Source organism: Bos javanicus, chromosome 19 (genome assembly GCF_032452875.1).
Source record: "Bos javanicus breed banteng chromosome 19, ARS-OSU_banteng_1.0, whole genome shotgun sequence".
In the NCBI taxonomy this organism is placed as follows: domain Eukaryota; kingdom Metazoa; phylum Chordata; class Mammalia; order Artiodactyla; family Bovidae; genus Bos; species Bos javanicus.
The window spans coordinates 59,510,373-59,528,338 of record NC_083886.1 but is presented as its reverse complement, the minus strand read 5'-3'; the positions used below and the strand labels follow the sequence as shown (position 1 = coordinate 59,528,338).

At 56.8% G+C, this 17,966-nt stretch overlaps 1 protein-coding gene across 2 annotated transcripts in view; it reads right to left on the bottom strand.

The window, feature by feature from the left end:
- Window positions 1-17,966, bottom strand: part of SDK2 (sidekick cell adhesion molecule 2) — a 264,287-nt gene that overhangs the window by 77,074 nt on the left and 169,247 nt on the right. For both annotated transcript variants that reach the window (XM_061392947.1, XM_061392949.1), the window contains exons 6-12: window positions 10,878-10,989; window positions 9,829-10,019; window positions 9,622-9,705; window positions 7,443-7,637; window positions 6,790-6,906; window positions 5,039-5,206; window positions 4,056-4,158 (exon numbers count right to left, since the gene is read on the bottom strand). In XM_061392947.1, coding sequence (XP_061248931.1) covers window positions 4,056-4,158; window positions 5,039-5,206; window positions 6,790-6,906; window positions 7,443-7,637; window positions 9,622-9,705; window positions 9,829-10,019; window positions 10,878-10,989 — 970 coding nt within the window. The remainder of the gene's footprint in view (window positions 1-4,055; window positions 4,159-5,038; window positions 5,207-6,789; window positions 6,907-7,442; window positions 7,638-9,621; window positions 9,706-9,828; window positions 10,020-10,877; window positions 10,990-17,966) is intronic.

Genomic DNA, 17,966 nt, shown 5'->3' with positions numbered 1-17,966 from the left:
TTAACTCAGGGGACATTTTCCCCCAAATAATCCATAAAGATATAGCTGGCTATTGAGCAATTTTGATGAGTGGTTTTTAGCTTTAAATAATATTAGATAGTCCTCAGGAAACAGAAGATGTGCAAAAATATTTAGTTACAAGGGCATTCAGAATGATATTTCTTAATATTAGTAACAATTCAGAAATAATCAAATTACCCAGTGTTAGGGAATTGGTAAGATAAATTATGGGGCGTCCATACAGTGGAGGATGGAATAGTCCTATAATTGAGTTTACTCAAAAATATTTATTGACAGAACAAGAGGTTTGTAACAGGTTCTTCGGGGAAAAAGCAGAGTAGAACGCAGTGTTTTTAGTTCTTCAAATGGCATTCAAATATTCCTGTCGCTAATGGAAGGAAAGTGAAAGTGTGAGTCGCTCAGTCGTGTCTGACTCTCTGTGACCCCATGAACTGCAGCCCCCCAGGCTCCTCTGTCCATGGGATTCTCCAGGCAAGAACACTGGAGTGGGTTGCCATGCCCTCCTCCAGGGAATCTTGACCCAGGGATCGAACTCAGGTCTGAACTACCAGTGAGGCCCAATGGAAGGAAACACAGATCAATCTACTTTTCTACTTCTTCTCTCTCACCCTCCCTATTTTCTCTGGCTTATCTGCATTTTTTGTATCCTCCCCCCAAAATGGATATCTGCTAATATCCATTTTGGGTAGCTGTATAATAAAATATAGTAACAATATTGATTAATATTAAGAACGGGCTGCTCATCTTATGTACAAAACACAGATGCACAGACTTAATGAACGAACTTACAGTTGCCAGGGGGAAGGGTAGGAGGGATAGTTAGGGAGTTTGGGATGGACAGATACACTCTGCTATATTTAAAATGCATAACCAACAACGACCTACTCTATGGCATAGAGAGCTCTGACTCAATGTTATGGGGCAACCTGGATGGGAGGGGAGTTTGGGGGAGAATGGATACACGTGTGTGTGTGGCCGAGTCCCTTTGCTGTCCATCTGAAACTATCACAACACTGTCAGTTGGCTACATTCCAATATAAAATAAAAAAAGTGGACTGTCCAGATTCCGTCTAGATCTGGGTTCAGACACCAGCTGGAAGCAATTCTGGAGGCTTTTCATGCTGGTACCTGCATCTGCCCAGCCTGCCTCCCCTGGGCCCGCTATTTATTCTGAGGACACATAACCAGGATTAAGCGGCTACCACTCTAGTCTGATCCGGTCATTCAAATCCTTTCCAGTCTGTCTGCTCAGGGAGCCCCTGGTATGTTTCCTGCAGCCAGATAGGGACTCTAAATCTGGCCGCACATCTGAGACGCCTCGGGGACTTCTAAAATTACTTAAGTCTGGGGGCCTGTCCCCCTGTCAAGACTCCCCTCCCCTCACCTAGGCGATGGAAGGCAGACGAGGGCGGGAGATGTGGAAGTGGACTTGATCACAGACTTTTGCCAATTTAGGGGGATGAGGGACCGACTCTGCTGTCTCCCCATCTAGAACAGATCGTCCTAGATGGCTAAGTCCATCCTAAGGCGAGGTCCCCTCCAGTAAACTGGAAGCATGACTTCTCATCCGTAGTTCGCTGGGGGACCTGGAAGGTGGGCCTACAGATATACTGCAAGGGGTCCCTGAATCTCTTTGTTCACAGGAATTGTCCAGAGTACGAATAAAATGTGCCAGCGCTTCCCAAGTATTTGTAGATAACATTTTAATAAATAAAACACCAAAGTGTTCCTTAATTAACAGAGCTTTTTGTTATGATAAAAATTTTCAAGTGACGGATGCTAAGATGATAGTGACTATTTCTGTAAGTGTCTGAGACCCACGGCTGTGTTCTATGGGGGTAATGTGTGGGTTCTCTTGGAAGACATTTTACAGTTGGCATATTAATGTTTAACAACACTCTGATAAACCCTGGGATAAGCAGGTTCTGGATTATTTGATGGCCACGTTCTAACCACAGCTACGTGATTTCAGGGCTCACGTCTGCGTTTGTGTGGTACCACACGATGACTGTCCAAAGGGCCGCCGTTCACTGTTTAATGAGGCGTTTCTTTAAGTGGGGCCTGAGACAGAGCCTCTGAGAAGGGGTGTGGGGCTAAAAGTCTAGACTCCTTGAACGGCCGCTGGTGCAGCCACCTGGGAAACCAGTAGGGAGGTTCCCTAGGAAACTAAAAATAGAACTGGCACATGCGCCAGCAATTCCACTCCTGGGCGCAGATCCAGACAAAACTCTGCTTCAAAAGATGCACGCGCCCAGTGCTCACGGCAGCATCGTTTACAACAGCTGAGACACGGAAGCGACCTATGTGTCCATCAACAGGAATGGATAAGGAAGCCGCGGTACGTGTACCCAAGGGGACACCGCTCGGCCACTAGAAAGAACGAGACGGTGCCGTTTACAGCAACATGGATGCGATTAGAGGTGATCATACTAAGTGAAGTAAGTCAGAAAGACAAAGACAAGTATCACACGATGTCACTTAGATGTGGAATCTAAAGCACAGCACGAATGAACCTGTCTATGAAACAGGCACAGACTCAGGCATAGCCGGGTAGACTGGCTGCCAAGGAGGGGGGTGGCTGGGGGAGGAATGGAGTGGGAGGCTGCGATGAGCAGACATACGCTTTTATACACAGAATGGATAAGCAACAAGTCCACCGTATAGCACAGAGAACTGTATTCAAAATCCTGTAATAAACCATAACGGAAAAGAATATTTTTTTAAGAGAAGAATGCGTATATATGCGTAGAACTGAATCACTGCTGTGCACCAGAAGTTAACGCAACACTGTGAATCAACCGTGCTTCAGTAAAAATAAAATAAAGGAAAATGAGGCAAATATAAATATCAAGAAATAAAGCCTAGTACCCTTGGCTTCCTGGGGTCCCACCTGGCACAGCCCTACGGCCATACGCCTAGTGGCCACCAGGTGGCGCCCCAGGACGCACTTGGGTCCCACGGGCTTGGCCGTGACTCCAAGGGGTGTCCCTCACCGCCCGGCTGGCCAGCTCCCCGCCAGGGGCTTCAGCGGTGACGCTGCCCATAGAATAGAAGCAGCACGAGGGAGTATTTATTTCTAAGGAAGCAGTTACTTTTTTTTTTTTTTAAACTCAGCATCCAAAGCTCAAGAGTCTGAAGGGGCTATTTTCTCCCAGTTCTGGCTCGGAAACCTTGCCCAGAGATGGCCCAGGAAGTGTCTCTGTGCCCCGCCTGGCGGGTTCCCAGCTTGCAGGCCTGTCTTGGCTGCTCCCTGCGCTCCCAGGCCTCCCCAGGGGCTTTCTCGGTTGGACCTGGCTCCCTCCAGGCTTGCGAGGTCTAGGCTCCCGTGGAGGATGGCAGGGGTGGCCCCTTTCGGCCCTGGGCCCCTCACGTGCATCTCACTGGGGGCCCTCCACTGGCCCAGACATGTCAGGACTCCCACGCCTCTTCACCAGACCCGTCTGCTGTCCACGGGTGGGCAGAGGGTCTAAGATCTGTGGGCGAGTGCTAGCAGTGGGGTCCCGAGCATCTCAGGGCTTCCACGTCTCCCCAGACAGAGGCTTCTTTCTCTCCCCCTCCCTAAGGCCCTCCACCCTCTTTCCTACGTTCCTCCAGCTTTCATCCCCTCCCTCCACCCCAGGCGCCCCTTCAACTCAAGCTGGCTCAGTCCCCAGACAAGTACCATTGCTGTCCAGTCGCTCAGTCGTGTCTGACTCTTTGCAACCCCATGGACCGCAGCATGCCAGGTTTCCCTGTCCTCCACTGTCCTCTGGAGTTTGCTCGGATTCAGGTCCGTTGACTCGGATGGACATGCTTTCAATCCTCTCATCTCTGCTGCCCCCTTCGCCTTTTGCCCTCAATCTTTCCCAGCATTAGGGTCTCTTTTGTCCCTAGGGTCCCCAAGTCTCAGTCCTGCAGTAAGTCTGTACGTGGCTGTTCCCTGACCCCCACGGGCCGCACTTACCTCCCTGGCATGGACACTCAGCCAGCAACCAGCGACCCCCGAAAGCTGCCCCTCCCCTCTTGCCTCCAAGGGGCTTCGGCCGCAGGAGTACCTGACAGTCACTCGGGGGTCGTGGGTCACTCCGCACACCATGGAGGCCTGGGTGCCCTTGATGACGCTCTGGTCCTGTGGGGGCCTGGTGATGCGGGTCCGGGCTGAAAGACAGCAGGGAGGTGGCCTGGTGGGAAGGGGGACAGGTGGGCCCCAGACGGACAGGTGAGATGCAGGTGTGGGGGAGGGGTCCTTCCGGTGAGCCGGGCCCGTGCGGCTGAGCTCGGGCGGACTGGTCCACCATGGGGCACGTCCCAGGACACTAACAGCCACGTGTTTCCACGGCACATGAATTCCGGGAAGTGACGCTCATAGCGGGGGCCCTTTTAATTTTGTGCCCACGGGATGGACAAAGAAATAGAAACCTGGGGGTGATCATGGCCGTGTTCCCAGGGGTCCAGCTGGGGTAAAAATAGGACCCTCTGCCTCTGGGTCTAAGCCGTCACCCGCCAGGCCCCTGGCACTCAGGCTAGGAGGGCGGCCCACCCCTCCGTGTGGTGCCAGACCCCAAGGGGCGGGAAGGGGCTTGGGAGGCTCCCCCGGAGCAGGGGCCAGCAAACCATAACCCGGGGTTCACGTCCAACCGGGGGCCCATCTGGGTAAATCCCTCCGTGTTGGCACCCAGCCATGTCGGGTGCATTCAGCACTGCCTACGGCTGCTTTCTTGATGAGACGGAAGAGTTTGTGGAGCTGTGACAGAGACTGTCTGGCCCCCAGGGCCTGAAACGCTTCCTCTCTGGCCCTTTCCAGCAGAAGTGTGCGGATCTCTGCCCTAGGCTTGGCCGGTGTGGCAAGAGCCCCACCCACCCAGCACCGCCCTGGGGACCGTGACCTTCCCGCCCCGTCCTCTGAGCTCCTCTGTCCAGGTCTCAGGACATGTGGGCTGGACAGACAGGCGGATGTGGGGCTGCCAGGGCTCTCACATGCTCAGCGGACGCTCATGCACAGGCGTGGAAAGGACCCCCGCCCGGCCCGGGCACTCACCCCACACCACCAGGTCGGCTGAGGCTTCGTCCGCCCCCCGCGAGTTGGTGGCCAGACAGGTGTAGGTGCCGGCGTCGGAGATGTGCGTGGGGCTGACGAGCAGACTGCCCGACTCCAGGAGCGTGAAACGCGGCAGCTGGACCGAGCCGCTGGCCAGAATGCGCTCCCCTGGGGGACATGGGCACAGGTGGGCTCAGGCTGCCGGCCCGCTGCCCCCTGGCCACCCCCTGGCACTCGGCCATCACCAGAGGCCTGGACCACACCTCACCACTCCCCTGTCCCCTGCCCCAGGGTAGGCTCCCAACTTTAGGAAGGCCAACTGCAGGCGCCCCTGAAAGGGGCATGGCAAGGGTGGCAGGGCTGCAGACCAGTCTGGTTTCTGACCTGGGGACAGACACAGGATGCACGGTCCCAGAGCAGGGGGCCCGGACGGAGCCCGGGGCTCCTGCTGTCTCTCCTCCCACCACGCTATTCGCCCTTCAGCAGGGAAGACCAGCGCTGCCTCCCGCTGGCGGGCACAGCCCTCGGAGGCAGCTGGCACCTGGGCTGGGGGGAGGGGACAGACAGCTGCGACAGGGTGGTGACGGGCCGCCTGCAGAAGGATGCTTCTGGAGTCACCTTCAGGGGAGTGCAGGGGAGCGGGAAGCGGGAATAGCCAGTGTTGGGGTGCAGAGGGGGGCAGCCCTCATGGGGACAGACCTCCCACTGGGGACCTGGGTCTCTGATGGCTGGAAGGAGAGAGGGAGGGAAACCCTTGTGTCAGAGTGTGTCTGACAGTGTGGTATTGGTGACCATACCTGTTTCTAAAAGAAAATCCCACCTGCTTGTACAGAGGGGATTGTCCATGTGCAAGCTTGTGGGTGAGTGGGTCCCTTTGCACACGTGTGTGGGAATACTGAACTGGGAAGTGCATCAGGTGGGAGTGTTTATTTCTGGGTCTGGGCACACACCCCACCAATACTAACGAAGCATCCTCTGTGGGTCACTCTGTTCTAAGCCCCGGGGAGACTGCAGGGGACAAAACTGAAAGCCTGGAATGGTGGGAGGCGGGGTAATCAGCAGACTGAATATGCCGATGACCTTGTGTATTAGAAGGTGGGGAGACAGAGCAGGAAGGGGGAAGAGGGAGGGTCTGGGTGAGAGGAGGTTCACGTGGGCAGAGGCTGGGGTGTGAGTGAGTGACAGTGTGTGCCCGTGTGTGTGTGTGTACATGTGTGTGTCCCTGGGGAGGGTTGTGGACGTGAGTGTACAATGCAGAGGCGTGGAGGAGGTTTGGGGTGGGTGGACTAGAGGGACAGCTTGGGCTTTGCCGGCTTTGCCTGGGGGGAGTGGGGCCCCCCTCCCTGTACTAGCAACCTCCACCACGGCACTACGTCAGCCAGCACGGGCTGGTCTCCTGCTTCCCAGACACGGTGCAGGCCCTTCACAGGCACCCGCTCATCTGGTTTCCATCCTGCTCCCAGGGATGTATCCCACCGCCCCCCAGTTCATAGATGGGAACGTTAAGGCTCCGAGTGAGTAAATAACTCACCCAAAGTCATGGATCCCACCAGAGGCAGAGCCTCTGGAGCCTGGAGCCGGATAGGGCAGCACACGTTGCGTTCCGTGGTGTAAAAGAAGCCCTCTGGGGTTGTGCAGTGCACAACCTTCCCAACTGTGCATGGGAAACCCCACCTGGCTGGCTCCGGAACTGAGCCCCAGGGCTGCCCGAGGCTTTTGGTCACCCTCTAAAGTCAATCAGTCTCAAGTACCTTTTTGCCAAGTGATGGCCGGCCGGGGTGCCCCTGAAGTCTCACAGGCCAGCACCACTGACATGCCGTCGATCACCGTGCTGTCCAGGGGGCCCCTGGTGATGTTGGGGGCGATGCCTGCAAAGGGAGACAGTGGGGCGTCTTAGCCACATCCAGTCCTGTCCTGCCTTACCGCTCCCATTGGTGAGGGTCCCTCTTCAGGGAAGGCTGCAAGTGTTCTGGGAGGACCCCGTGTCAGGAAGAACCAGAGTGCCCACGAGTGCCCCCTCACCACCTGCCCCGTGGAAGGACCCTGGTGACGCCAGTCCCTGCCCTGCCTCGATTCTCAAGCCTCCATCTGGCGGAAACTGAGGGCTCCCAAGGGCAGCTGACACCCTCCATGACAGGGTAAGCGGGATTCACCTTTCATTAAACATGAAATCGAGGCTCTGGTTTGTAAAAGAAGAAAAAGACAGTGCTGGCCACAGAAGCGGCGGGCGTGACCAGCCAGAGTCGCCCGCTCCAGGGGGAAAGCCTTCTGGGATCCTATTTCTGCATCTCAGCAGCCTATTCTCAAGAGGCCCCTGGCTTGGAGGAAAGCTGTGTCCTGGGGGTGGGGGCGGGAGGAGGAGGGGAAGGGGGGGGACTCAGGCAGGACAGAGAAGGGGACTCACTGGTGACGGCCAGGTAGGTGGAGGTCTGCGCCTCGCCAGCCGCGTTGCGGGCAAAGCACTGGAGCATGCCGGTGTCGTCAGGCACCAGCCCGCTGATCTGCAGGCCCCCGTCGCCTCGCTGCCGGAAGCGGCTCAGCCTCCCCACCTCCACCAAGGCCGCGTCCTTGTACCAGGTGATGGAGGGCGGCGGCACACCTGGGGGTCGAGCGCCTACCGTTAGCCGCCTCTGAGGGATGCTCCAGCCCCGTAGGCTGCGGCTGCAAGTCCTCAAGATTGGGGGGGTGGGGATCCTGGTGTGTTCTGGTTTCTAGAAACTTCTCAGTGCATGTTTGCGTACTAAGTCGCTTCAGTCTTGTCTGACTTTTGCGACCCCATGGACTGTAGCCCGCCAGGCTCCTCTGTCCATGGGGATTCTCCAGGCAAGAATACTGGAGTGGGTTGCCATACTCTCCTCCAGGGGAGCTTCCCGACCCAGGGATGGAACCTGTGTCTCCTGTGGCTCCAGCCTTGCAGGCGGATTCTCTACCCACGGAGCCACCGGGGAAGCCCAACCCTTCCCAGAGGGGCCACTACTGGTCTTGGAAGTGGAGAAAGTTGTTCTTAGATTCTCAAATGCTCATAGAGTAGGCATTCCAAGCAAATTTACAAGTTCCTGGGGTTAGTTCAGCTTGGGAAGGCTGGACATACTGTATTTTATTCTGGCATATTTAGCGGAGTCTTTTGTATGCTCTGGGAACCTCCAGCCAGCCTTTCCAAACCCAGGTGAGCGCACAGCCCCACGTCTAGGGGCTCGAAGGTGGGACGGGGGTTTCTTCGGAAGCCCCGTCCTGCCCCGCCCACACAGAGAGGAGCATGGGGGCTCCTCCTAACCCCTCAGCCTTGCCCGAGCTGTGTCCCCAGCCTGGCACCCTTTCCCCACATCCCCGGGCCCTCCCGTCTCTCCCTCTGCGTCTCTGCTCAAACGTGACTTCCACAGAAAAGCTCCCCAGGCTCCGTTCAATGGCCGCCCTCCGGCGCCGAGCCCGTCAGCCTGCTTCTCCTTCCCCCGCACTTTTCAACCCCGACGCCCGTGTCTCACCCACTCCCAGCTACGCCTTTGTTCGCGTCGTAATGTCTCTGAGATGAGGACGTGTCTTACAACCGACAGCATGTCATAATTTAATTGGCAGCCTTTTTTCTTTCTTAGTGGCGCATAAAATAATGGGGCATCTTACAACCCATGGCATTTTAGATGAAATGAAATAAGGTATCTTTATTTGTTTATTGGTCTGTCTGCCTCCCCTCATGAGAACGCACAGTTCTGGAAAAGCAGGGATCTGGCTCTTGGGTTCATTCTGTGCCTCTCCAGCCCCGAGGACAGTCTGGGCACACGTTGCCCAAAGTGTCAGATACTCAGTCGTGTCCGAGTCTTTAGGACCCCCATGGACTGCACCCCTCCAGGCTCCTCTGTCCATGGGATTCTCTAGGCAAGAATACTGCAGTGGGCTGCCATGCCCTCCTCCAGGGGGTCTTCTCGACCCAGGGATCGTGGTAAGCCCACCCCCCACCAAATGTGTGTCCAATAAATCACTGTCTTCCCCGCGTGTGATCTCAGGACGGGGGTCAGTGTGCCCCCTCCTCCTCCACAGGGCCCTCCCTCCTGCCAGGGTTACAGTCTTCTCTCTGCTCATCCTGTCATCCCATTATCCCAGATTGCACCCTGGTTTTGGGGTGTCTTTTAGCTCAGCTGAACTCAAAGGAGAAGGATGGGAAAAGCGGTCAGGGTGCAAGAACTCTGAGAGGGGCTGGGGGTTAAGTAGAAGTGGTCGCAGGAGACGAAGCAGATTGGCCCAGAAACCAGGCAGAGACACGTCCAAGTTCTAGCAGTTCTGACATTACGACAATATGGCATTGTCCGCAACTCTCACATTATGGGCAATTTGAGTCTGTCACCTGTCCTGAAATTACGGTAATTTGGATTCATTTGTAACCTTCAAGTTACGGTAACACAGGGTTGATTTCCAGCCCTGAGATTACGGTAATTTTTCCTGTTTGCTTCCTAGGGTGTCTGCTTATAGCCAGACTGACTCTCTGCTCAATGGTGAGAGGGTGGCGGACTTTAGAACAGTCCGTGTCAGGGAGGGGAGAGGTTGAAGGTCTGGAGAGACCTCGCCCCCCTCCAACCAGCCCACCGGGTTACCTTTGGCCCGACAGGGGATGTCCACCACCTTCTCCATCTCCGCTGTGATGTGTCTCTCTGGCTCCTTGACAAACTGAGGTGGCTCTACAGGAGGAAGGACCAGGGCGAGGGGATCAGAGCCATGCTCTTGTTGACACGGCCGCTGATCGGGTCACCCGTGCTGCCCCTTCACGTCGGGGGGATTCCAGCATTCCCACCCTGTCTCACCCAGCACGGACAGGTAGGCGCCGCGGACGACGGCGGGGACGCTGCTGCTACGCAAGACGGCCTCACACTCATAGTAGCCGGCGTCGCTGGCCGCGGGGTTGGGGATGGTGAGCCGGCGGTTGTAGTCGCTGATGCCGCTGGACAGCAGCACCCCATCCTTCTTCCAAATGATGTGCAACTTGATCAGAGGCCTGGATGGGCCGAGGGATGAGGCGGTCAGCTACAGGGCCTCCCAGGGGCTCAGGAGGCGGGGCAGAGTGTGGTGAGGCAGCCAGGCGCCGGGGGCCAGGTGCCTGAGTTTGCCCTGCCCCTGCCACTTCCTAGGTGCAGGCCGTTGTGTGGGCTAGTCCGTCAGGGCTGTGGGCCTCAGTTTCCACGTCTGTACAATGGGCACAACTATGCCCTGCCCCCTGGGGGTTGTGGTGAGGGGAGACCTGGCCCACGAGAAGTCATGCTCGAGGGCTCTCGAGAGCAGGAACGTGGCCCTTCCACACGTCTCTCTGCCTCTGCTCTGCCCCGTGTGCCGTGCCCTGTCCAGCGTAAGTCAGTGGATGGGAAAGTGTGGAAGTCCTGAAGTGCACGTCTGGGGTCTCAGCTGCAGCATGCAGGAAACTTTAGTTGCAGCATGTGGGGTCTAGTTCCCTGACCAGGGATTGAACCTAAGCCCCCTGCTTTGGGAGTGCAGAGTCTTAACCACTGGACCAGCAGGAAAGTCCAGCTTTCCTCTTGCTCTCGCCTTCATACAAGGAGGCCGGGGCGACAGAGGCAAATGGCTGCTCCCCAGGCTGCTCTGGATGTCAGAAGTGAGTGGACCCTCCACCAACCCCAGATGTCCTGGGCCGGGATCTGCTCCTCTCGGGTGGGCCCTGCTTGTGTCCGACAGCTCTCTGACCACCGACCCTCCTCCAGGCTAAATACCCCATCTTCTTTCGTGGGTCCTCATGGACATTTCTGGACCTTTGTGAATTGCACCTGGTCTCCTCGGAACCTGCAGGTCAGAAGTGCCCGCTGGGGCTAAAGTTGGGGGGGGGGGCGGAGGCAGGACCCACCTGGCATTGGCCACACACTCCATGGTCACCTCCGAGCTCCCGGCCACCACGCTGGTGTTCTTGGGAGGAATGATGATGGCTGGAGCGATGGGGTCTGCAGGGCCGCTGACATCTGGGGAGAGGAACAGACGCTGGGAATCCCATCTGAGCCCAAACCCCGCCAGAGGGACGCTGCGGGAGACCTTTGTCCTTATTAGGGGGGGTGGGCAGATGCCCCACAGCCCCAGAGCTGAACCTCCAGACGCTGACCCTGGGGGACCCTCCCCACTTCCATTCTCCCCTGCTGGTGGGTCTCTGCACAGCGTCCAGGGAGAGCCCACGGGAGACCTCAGGATGCAACCCACGTCCCCCCATAATGCAGCCATGCCCTCCTCCTCATCCCCTGTCCTGGATTTTTTTGGCCTTCAGAATCCTTCCTTCCGGCTGCAGAAATGCCTTGACAAGGACAATACGTTGTCAGTAAGCCGACAACATCTCGTCAGCTTGCTTCTTCACGCGCCACCTCTTCCACCAGAATGCAAACTCCCCACACTGGGCTGAATACTGCCCCTCAAGTTCATGTCCATGACAGCTCTGAATGTCCCCTTATTGCAGAGAGGGGCTTTGCAAGTGCGGTCAAGTTAAGAGGAGGTCCTGCTGTGTCAGGGTGAGCCCAAAGTCCAGCACGAGAAAACAGATGACGACCGAGGACCTGCTGTACGAACAGCTCGGTGGCCTGTGGCCACCTGAACGGGAAGGAAATCCGAAGAAGGGGGCAGAATGTATACATAGGGCTGAGTCACCTTGGTGTACAGAAGAAACTAACGTAAGACTGGAAAGCAACCATAAACTCCAAGAAAAATTAATTAAAAACAACAAGAAATAAAAGTGTCAGTCGCTCAGTCGTGCCCAACTCTTTGTGACCCCATGGACTGTAGCCCGCCAGGCTCCTCTGTCCACGGGGTTCCCCAGGCAGGAAGACTGGAGTGGGTTACCATTTTCTCCTCCAGGGGATCTTCCTGATCCAAGGATCAAACCCGCATCTCCTGTGTCTCCTGCATTGACAGGCAGATTCTTTACCCGCTGAGCCATCAGGGAAGCCCAGTACAGGCGGGAGACTTTCCTGCTTTCTTCTTTGAGTCTTTTGAGAAGGGGCCAGGCTCTTCTCTTCGTGGTCGGCCCAAGCCCCGTACTGGCAGAAACTCCACTACATCCTGTACACCTGCTCCCTGGCTCCTGAAAATACAAGCCCGGAGGACTTTTTCTCTCATTACAAATCCATCCAGTTGGCCCCTGTCCAGGAGGCTCCGGAGGTGGCAGGCCATAAGGACTCGCACGGCCCAGGGCAGTGGCAATTGTACATCCTTTATGGGGAAGTCAGGCCGCCCGGTCAGCCCCCGGGAAAAGGTTTTCCTGCCGGGCCTCCCAGGCCTTGCTGCGAAAGGCCCCGACAGAATGGGAATAAAATGTAAAAAATAAAGTAAAATGAAGGGGGAAAGAAAGGAAGCGTATAAACCAAAATAATTGCAACAATATAAAAGCCTCATGTAGGTGCCATAAAGAGCGATCGGATTGAAAGCTGCTGATATAGCCGAATCCATAAAAGTGTGCTCCACGTTGTTTATGACACGCCGGGCCGCACAGGTTCCGAGGCCCAGATTAATGGGGCTCGCAGAGGAGACAGACAGTCAGAGCCCCACGGCCCTGATGGGTAAACAGAGCCCTTGGAATTTAAAAATACGAGGGTGCCCCACCCCGCCCTGCCAGACCTTGCGGCTGCCTTGTTGGTTTCAGGAGGTTAAAGAGGAGACTGACACCCCCTCGAGGGTCTTGGGGTCTTGGGGTCTTTTCCAGGCCCAGGTGGCAGCTGGCACGGCTTGAGGGAAGGGGCCCCCCCGGATTCAGCAAAGGAGGGCCTGGGGCTCAGGAAGACCTGGTCCAGAACCTTGTTTCCCCTGCATCCACCCCGGGCATCCTGGGCACAACTCTGGCTGCTCTCCTCACCCCCCAAGTCTGTTTTCTCAGCTGCAAAATGGGGGTTAGAAGTCACTGCTTCTCAGGGTTGTGGGGATTCAGCCCCTGGCTCAACAAACCTTCTCTGGCCAAGGGCTCAGTATGCACCAGGCTGTGTGCCAGGCACAGGGATTCCCCTATCAGGGGAGATGGGCAGGGCTCTGTCCCCCTGACGTGCAGTCTGGGGAGAAGTCAGATCAGCTCTTAGATGTTCATGAGATTAAAGGTACCCGCCACAGGCGCCTGGAGGGAGGGTCTTGGGGCGTGGCCAAGTTGGTCAGGGGCTGGTGCAGAGTGCCTGGCCCCTAGTAGGTGCTCACCAGGTGACAGCCCCCTCCTCCAGGGAGTTGCCTGCTGTGCTTGGGGCGGGGGTGGGGTTTTTTTGCTTCTTCCCCGACCCCCAGCTCAGCCTGGACCAAGTGACAGAGCCAGAGGCCACCAGGAGGTGAAGTCATGACTCTCAGGAGCTGTTTGACCGAGGGAGAGAATACACGGGTACTAAGGGCTTCAGGAGGTCAGCAAAGCCTCCAGGGCCTGGGGGACGGGAGCGGGACTCAGGGAGCCAGAGGGAGAAGAGCATTCCGGAACAGGGGCCCTGTGTGGGTGCCGGTGAGACGAACTGGGGAGCTGGAGGTAAAGGTGGGTGCCAAGCCCAGGTGGCCTCAGAGCGCCCCCTGCAGACGTGAGGGTCCTGGCTCACATGCCACCCTGCCCCCAGCCCCCTCTCCTGACCCGTCAGAGCATCTCTTGGCTGAGCCCGTCATGTCCTCAGAATCCTTCTTAACCCAGTGCCAACAACGGATGGGTTCTTGTGGTCGTTCAGTTGCCAAGTTGTGTCCGACTCTTTGCGACCCCATGGACTGCAGCCCGCCAGGCTTCTCTGCCAACGGGCTTCCCAGGTGACTCAGTCGTAAAGAATCTGCCTGCCAATCCAGGAGATGTAAATTTGACCCCTGGGTTGGGAAGGTGCCCTGGAGAAGGAAATGGCAACCCAATCCAGTACTCTTGCCTGCGAAATCCCACAGAGGCGCCTTGGTACAGTCCGTGGGGTTGCAAAGAGCCGGACATGACTGAGCAACTAAACAGCAAAGACAGCACACAGCAGATTGGAGCAGACGGCAAGGTGAGCGCCGTTTCCATCCCTGCCAGGGGGAGGCAGGGCAGATTTGACTGGGGGAAGTCGGATCAGGGCCAGATTACTGAGAATTTACAAACTGGGCTAGGAGCTGGGAGTCGGCCCCAGGCGAGTATGTGGTCACAGAGCAGCCGGCAGGCGTGAGGATGAAGTGTCTCGATCTGGGGCCTCTTTACAGAGAAATGCTAAGCCCAAGAGGAAAACACTCTTAAATCCTAAAATTCTTATCCCCAGCCCTGGGAGGTATGTGTATTATAGTGTCCTTTCTAGGGAAAAGGCAGTTGAGGCTCAGAGTAGTGAAGGGGCTTCCCCAAGGCCACACAGCCCATGGTCTCAAGGCTCGGCCTTAAACACTCCTGCATTCCTTGCTTGTGCTGCGGGCTCCCCGTTTTCAAAGAAGGGAGGTGGGTTGGAGACGGTGGCGGGAGGTCAGAGTGAAGATTCTCAAGGGGGGCCTTCAGGAACAGGAGGCTGGAGTTCCCCGGGGGTGGGGGGCAATGTGCCCGGAGAAGATAGGAAGGGGGGTTCAGGGAAGCCCAGGGACCAGGAGTGAGGCAGTGGAGGGGGGACAAAGAGCTGAGAACCAGGCATCATCCGGGGGAGAAGGAAGCAGGAGGCTGGAGACCTGGGTGAGACAGGGAGGACTCTAGAAGCTCAGGTTACAAGGTGCCAGGGATGGGGTCAGTGGGGCTGAGCCCTGAGCATCACGGAGAACCAGGGTGGAGGAAGTGGGTTTCTAACCGGGAGGTCATCGGGGATGGGGCCTGAGAAAGCAGGGGAGTGGGAGGGGGCCAGGACTGGGACTGAAGACCGGGGGGCTGTGTGACTTCTGCAGAGTCGAAAGAGCCAACAGCAGGTGCCTCTCGCCAAAAAGGGGGGATGTGTGCACCTCTAGACATCCAGGGAGTGGCCATCGGGCTGGTGTTGCAGGCAGGGAAACCTGGTCCCATTATCCGCCTTGTGCATCATTAGTGAATGTCCCCAGGAAGTAAATTGCTTCACCTCGTCACCTGTTTCCTCAGCTTGCTCATCTGTAACTCGTGGAGGGGATTAACAGCCTGCCTCCAGGGACTGCTGTTAATGACGGAACAGTGGTGCCTGGATGGTGCCCGGCCCACGGGAGCGATGGAAAGGGAGGCTCTCGGTGTGACGGGAAAGCAGAGGGCCTGCCCAGGTGGACCCGCCCTGGGAGGGCACACCTGACTGCCAGGGTCTCTCTGTCAGGCATGGGGGCTGGGCTGACTCTGGGTCTCCGGGAGGCCGGCCAGGGGGAGGGGGCAGGCACAGGACGCAGGCCATCAGTTCTGGACAGTGGAGTGAACGGGGCCCCAAGGATCCCCTGGGAAAGCTGCAGGCAAAGCAGAGCCAGCGCCAGCATCTCCCAGGTGAGCTTGTGATGTGGGTGGGGCCCTGGGACAGGAGGAAGCTTGGGGGTCCCCACTCAGGGGTGAAGCTGGGTCTGTCCCAGCGGCCCCAGGACAGTTTTGATAACAGGTATGGTGGGGGGCACCCACTCTGCTTTGCCACAGGCATCGTGTTGAGTGCGTGTGTGTGTGCTTAGTCGCTCAGCCGTGTCCGACTCTTTGTGATCCCGTGGACTGTAGCCCACCAGGCTCCTCTGTCGGTGGGATTTTCCAGGCAAGAATAATACAGCAGGCTGCTATTTCCTCCTCCAGGGGATCTTCCCAACCCAGGGATCGAACCCAGGTCTCTTCTGTCTCCTGCATTGCAGGCGGGTTCTTTACCCGCTGAGCCATCGGGGAAGCCCATGCTTTGCCACAGGCGTCCCGTTACAGATGAGGAAACTGTGGCTCGGGGACCATGCGACTGGACCACAGGTCAAGCGGGTGGAGGGCAGGGAGACAAGCTGCCCCCTGCCCTGGGCCGGCTTCCAGCTGCCCACACCCAGGGCCGACCTGCCCCACCCAACACGGGGCGTGGGGTGGGGGGAGCACCACAGGTGGCCATGAGCTCTTGAGTGACCGATGTCCCTATGGAAGGGGATTGAATTTTATCTAATTTACACTTAATTAAAAGCAGATCCCCAAGTCAGTTATTAGAACACTCTACGTATGTAAAGAACAACTTGGGCTTCCGATCCCACCTCTCCAGCTGTACATTTTATGAAATCTAAATACAGATCACGTATTCCAGATGAAAATCCAGCATCCAAATTTGAGGAGATGTGCTTTAAGTGTAAAATACACACGGATTTTCAAAGACTTAAAAAAAAGAAAACAGTGTAAAGTATCTCATTAATATTTTCTATCTTGATTGTATGTTCAGTTGATAATATTTTGGATATGTTGGGTTAAATAAAGTGTAATTAATTTCGCCAATTCCTTTTTCCTTCTGAAACAGTGAGCTACTGGCAAATTTTAAATTGCATATGTGGCTCATATTATAATTCGTTTGCACGGTGCAGCTCTGATCAGGACCCAGTGGGACCACCAGCCAGGTACGAACTTGTCAAGAGCTGTGGTGGTCTGAGTGAGGTCACCTGGCTGACACCTGGGCAGAGGGCAACTCTGGGGGTCACTGGCCTTTGCTCTCTCCGTCTCCATCTCTGAAGAGCATGGATGTTTCCCGAGGGATGGGGGATGCAAAGAGGCTGCCTGCCCTGAGCAGAGAGGGGCTGAGGGGGCGGGGGTGGGGAGCAGAGGATGAGACAGATGAGGCAAACGCTGCTGGCGGTGGGCGAAGTCGCAATCGCTCCCAGGAAATTGGCTGGCAGGCCGGCAGCTGGGGGATTTGTGTCAGCGACAAGCACCAGGATTTGAAGTGCAGTCACTCGTAGGAGGAGAAATTAGCTGAAAATCAGCTGATTCTGCTCTCAATCCAGCACAAATCCTGAGAGCAGGGGGTGAGGGGCAACGGGGTGGGAGGAAACAGACAATGGTGTGGGGTAGGCTCGGGCAGACTTGGGGGCGCTGAGGGAACCCTGCCTGTTCCTGTGGGCCTGCTGGAGGGCTGGGGGAGGGGGCAGAGAGTGAACGACCCCCGGCCCCCACCACCACCTGGGCTGGCCGGGAGGAGGCTGGTGCTGGGGGAGGAAGGCAGAGCAGAGTCGGAGGCGGGGAGGTTCCAACCTCGGGCTCAGGGTCAACTGAGTCACCCAGGAAGATGCCTGACCTTGACTAGAACCAAATGACTCGATTCCATTAGACTCCAGGTATTCAAAACACTGGAAAATACATGGAGGAAAACACCCGCTCTGATAGCTCCTTTTCCCATAGAAACAGCAGCCCCAGACTGTGGGCTGGGCCCCCAGGATGCCAGGATGAGTGAGACCCTGGCTCAAGTCAATGTCAGAGGTCACACCTGTGACCCTCATGGGTCAGCATGCAGACTGGAACTCTGCTCCTTGCATCCAGGTCTCTTTCTCGGCAGACAGGAGCCTGGTCTGGGGGAGGGGGTCACTGCAGATATGGGAAGGGGTTCTGCAGGTGCCAAAAGGCTCAGGCAGGGGCAGGTCGGGACTGGGGAATGTTTTGAGCTTTCTGCAGCTTCCAAGTGGCTCCGTGGTAAAGAATCCACCTGCCAGTGCGGGAGACGTGGGTTCTCTCCCTGGGTCAAGAAGGTGCCCTGGAGGAGGAAATGGCAACCCACTCCAGTATCCTTGCCTGGAGCCTCCCACGGACAGAGGAGTCTGGCAGGCTACAGTCCTTGTGGTCCCAAAAGACATGTCTTACTGACTCATCAACAACTGGGCTTTCTGGGTCCTGGAAGACAGAGGCTGGGATCAGAGGAAGGACACAGGAAGGTCCTGTGCCGGCTGGCACCCTTCTCGTGCTGCTGGCGGGGACGTCCCCGCGGGACCGTGGATGATAAATGAGCTGGCTTGTGGAGCAGCAGTTGTGCAGATGTGAAGGATGTGAACATCTGGCTCCCGCAGGCGGCGTGGCGCTTGGCCGCTGCAGGAAGCTCTGGCTCCGTCCCACAGACTCGGCGACTCCCCACCT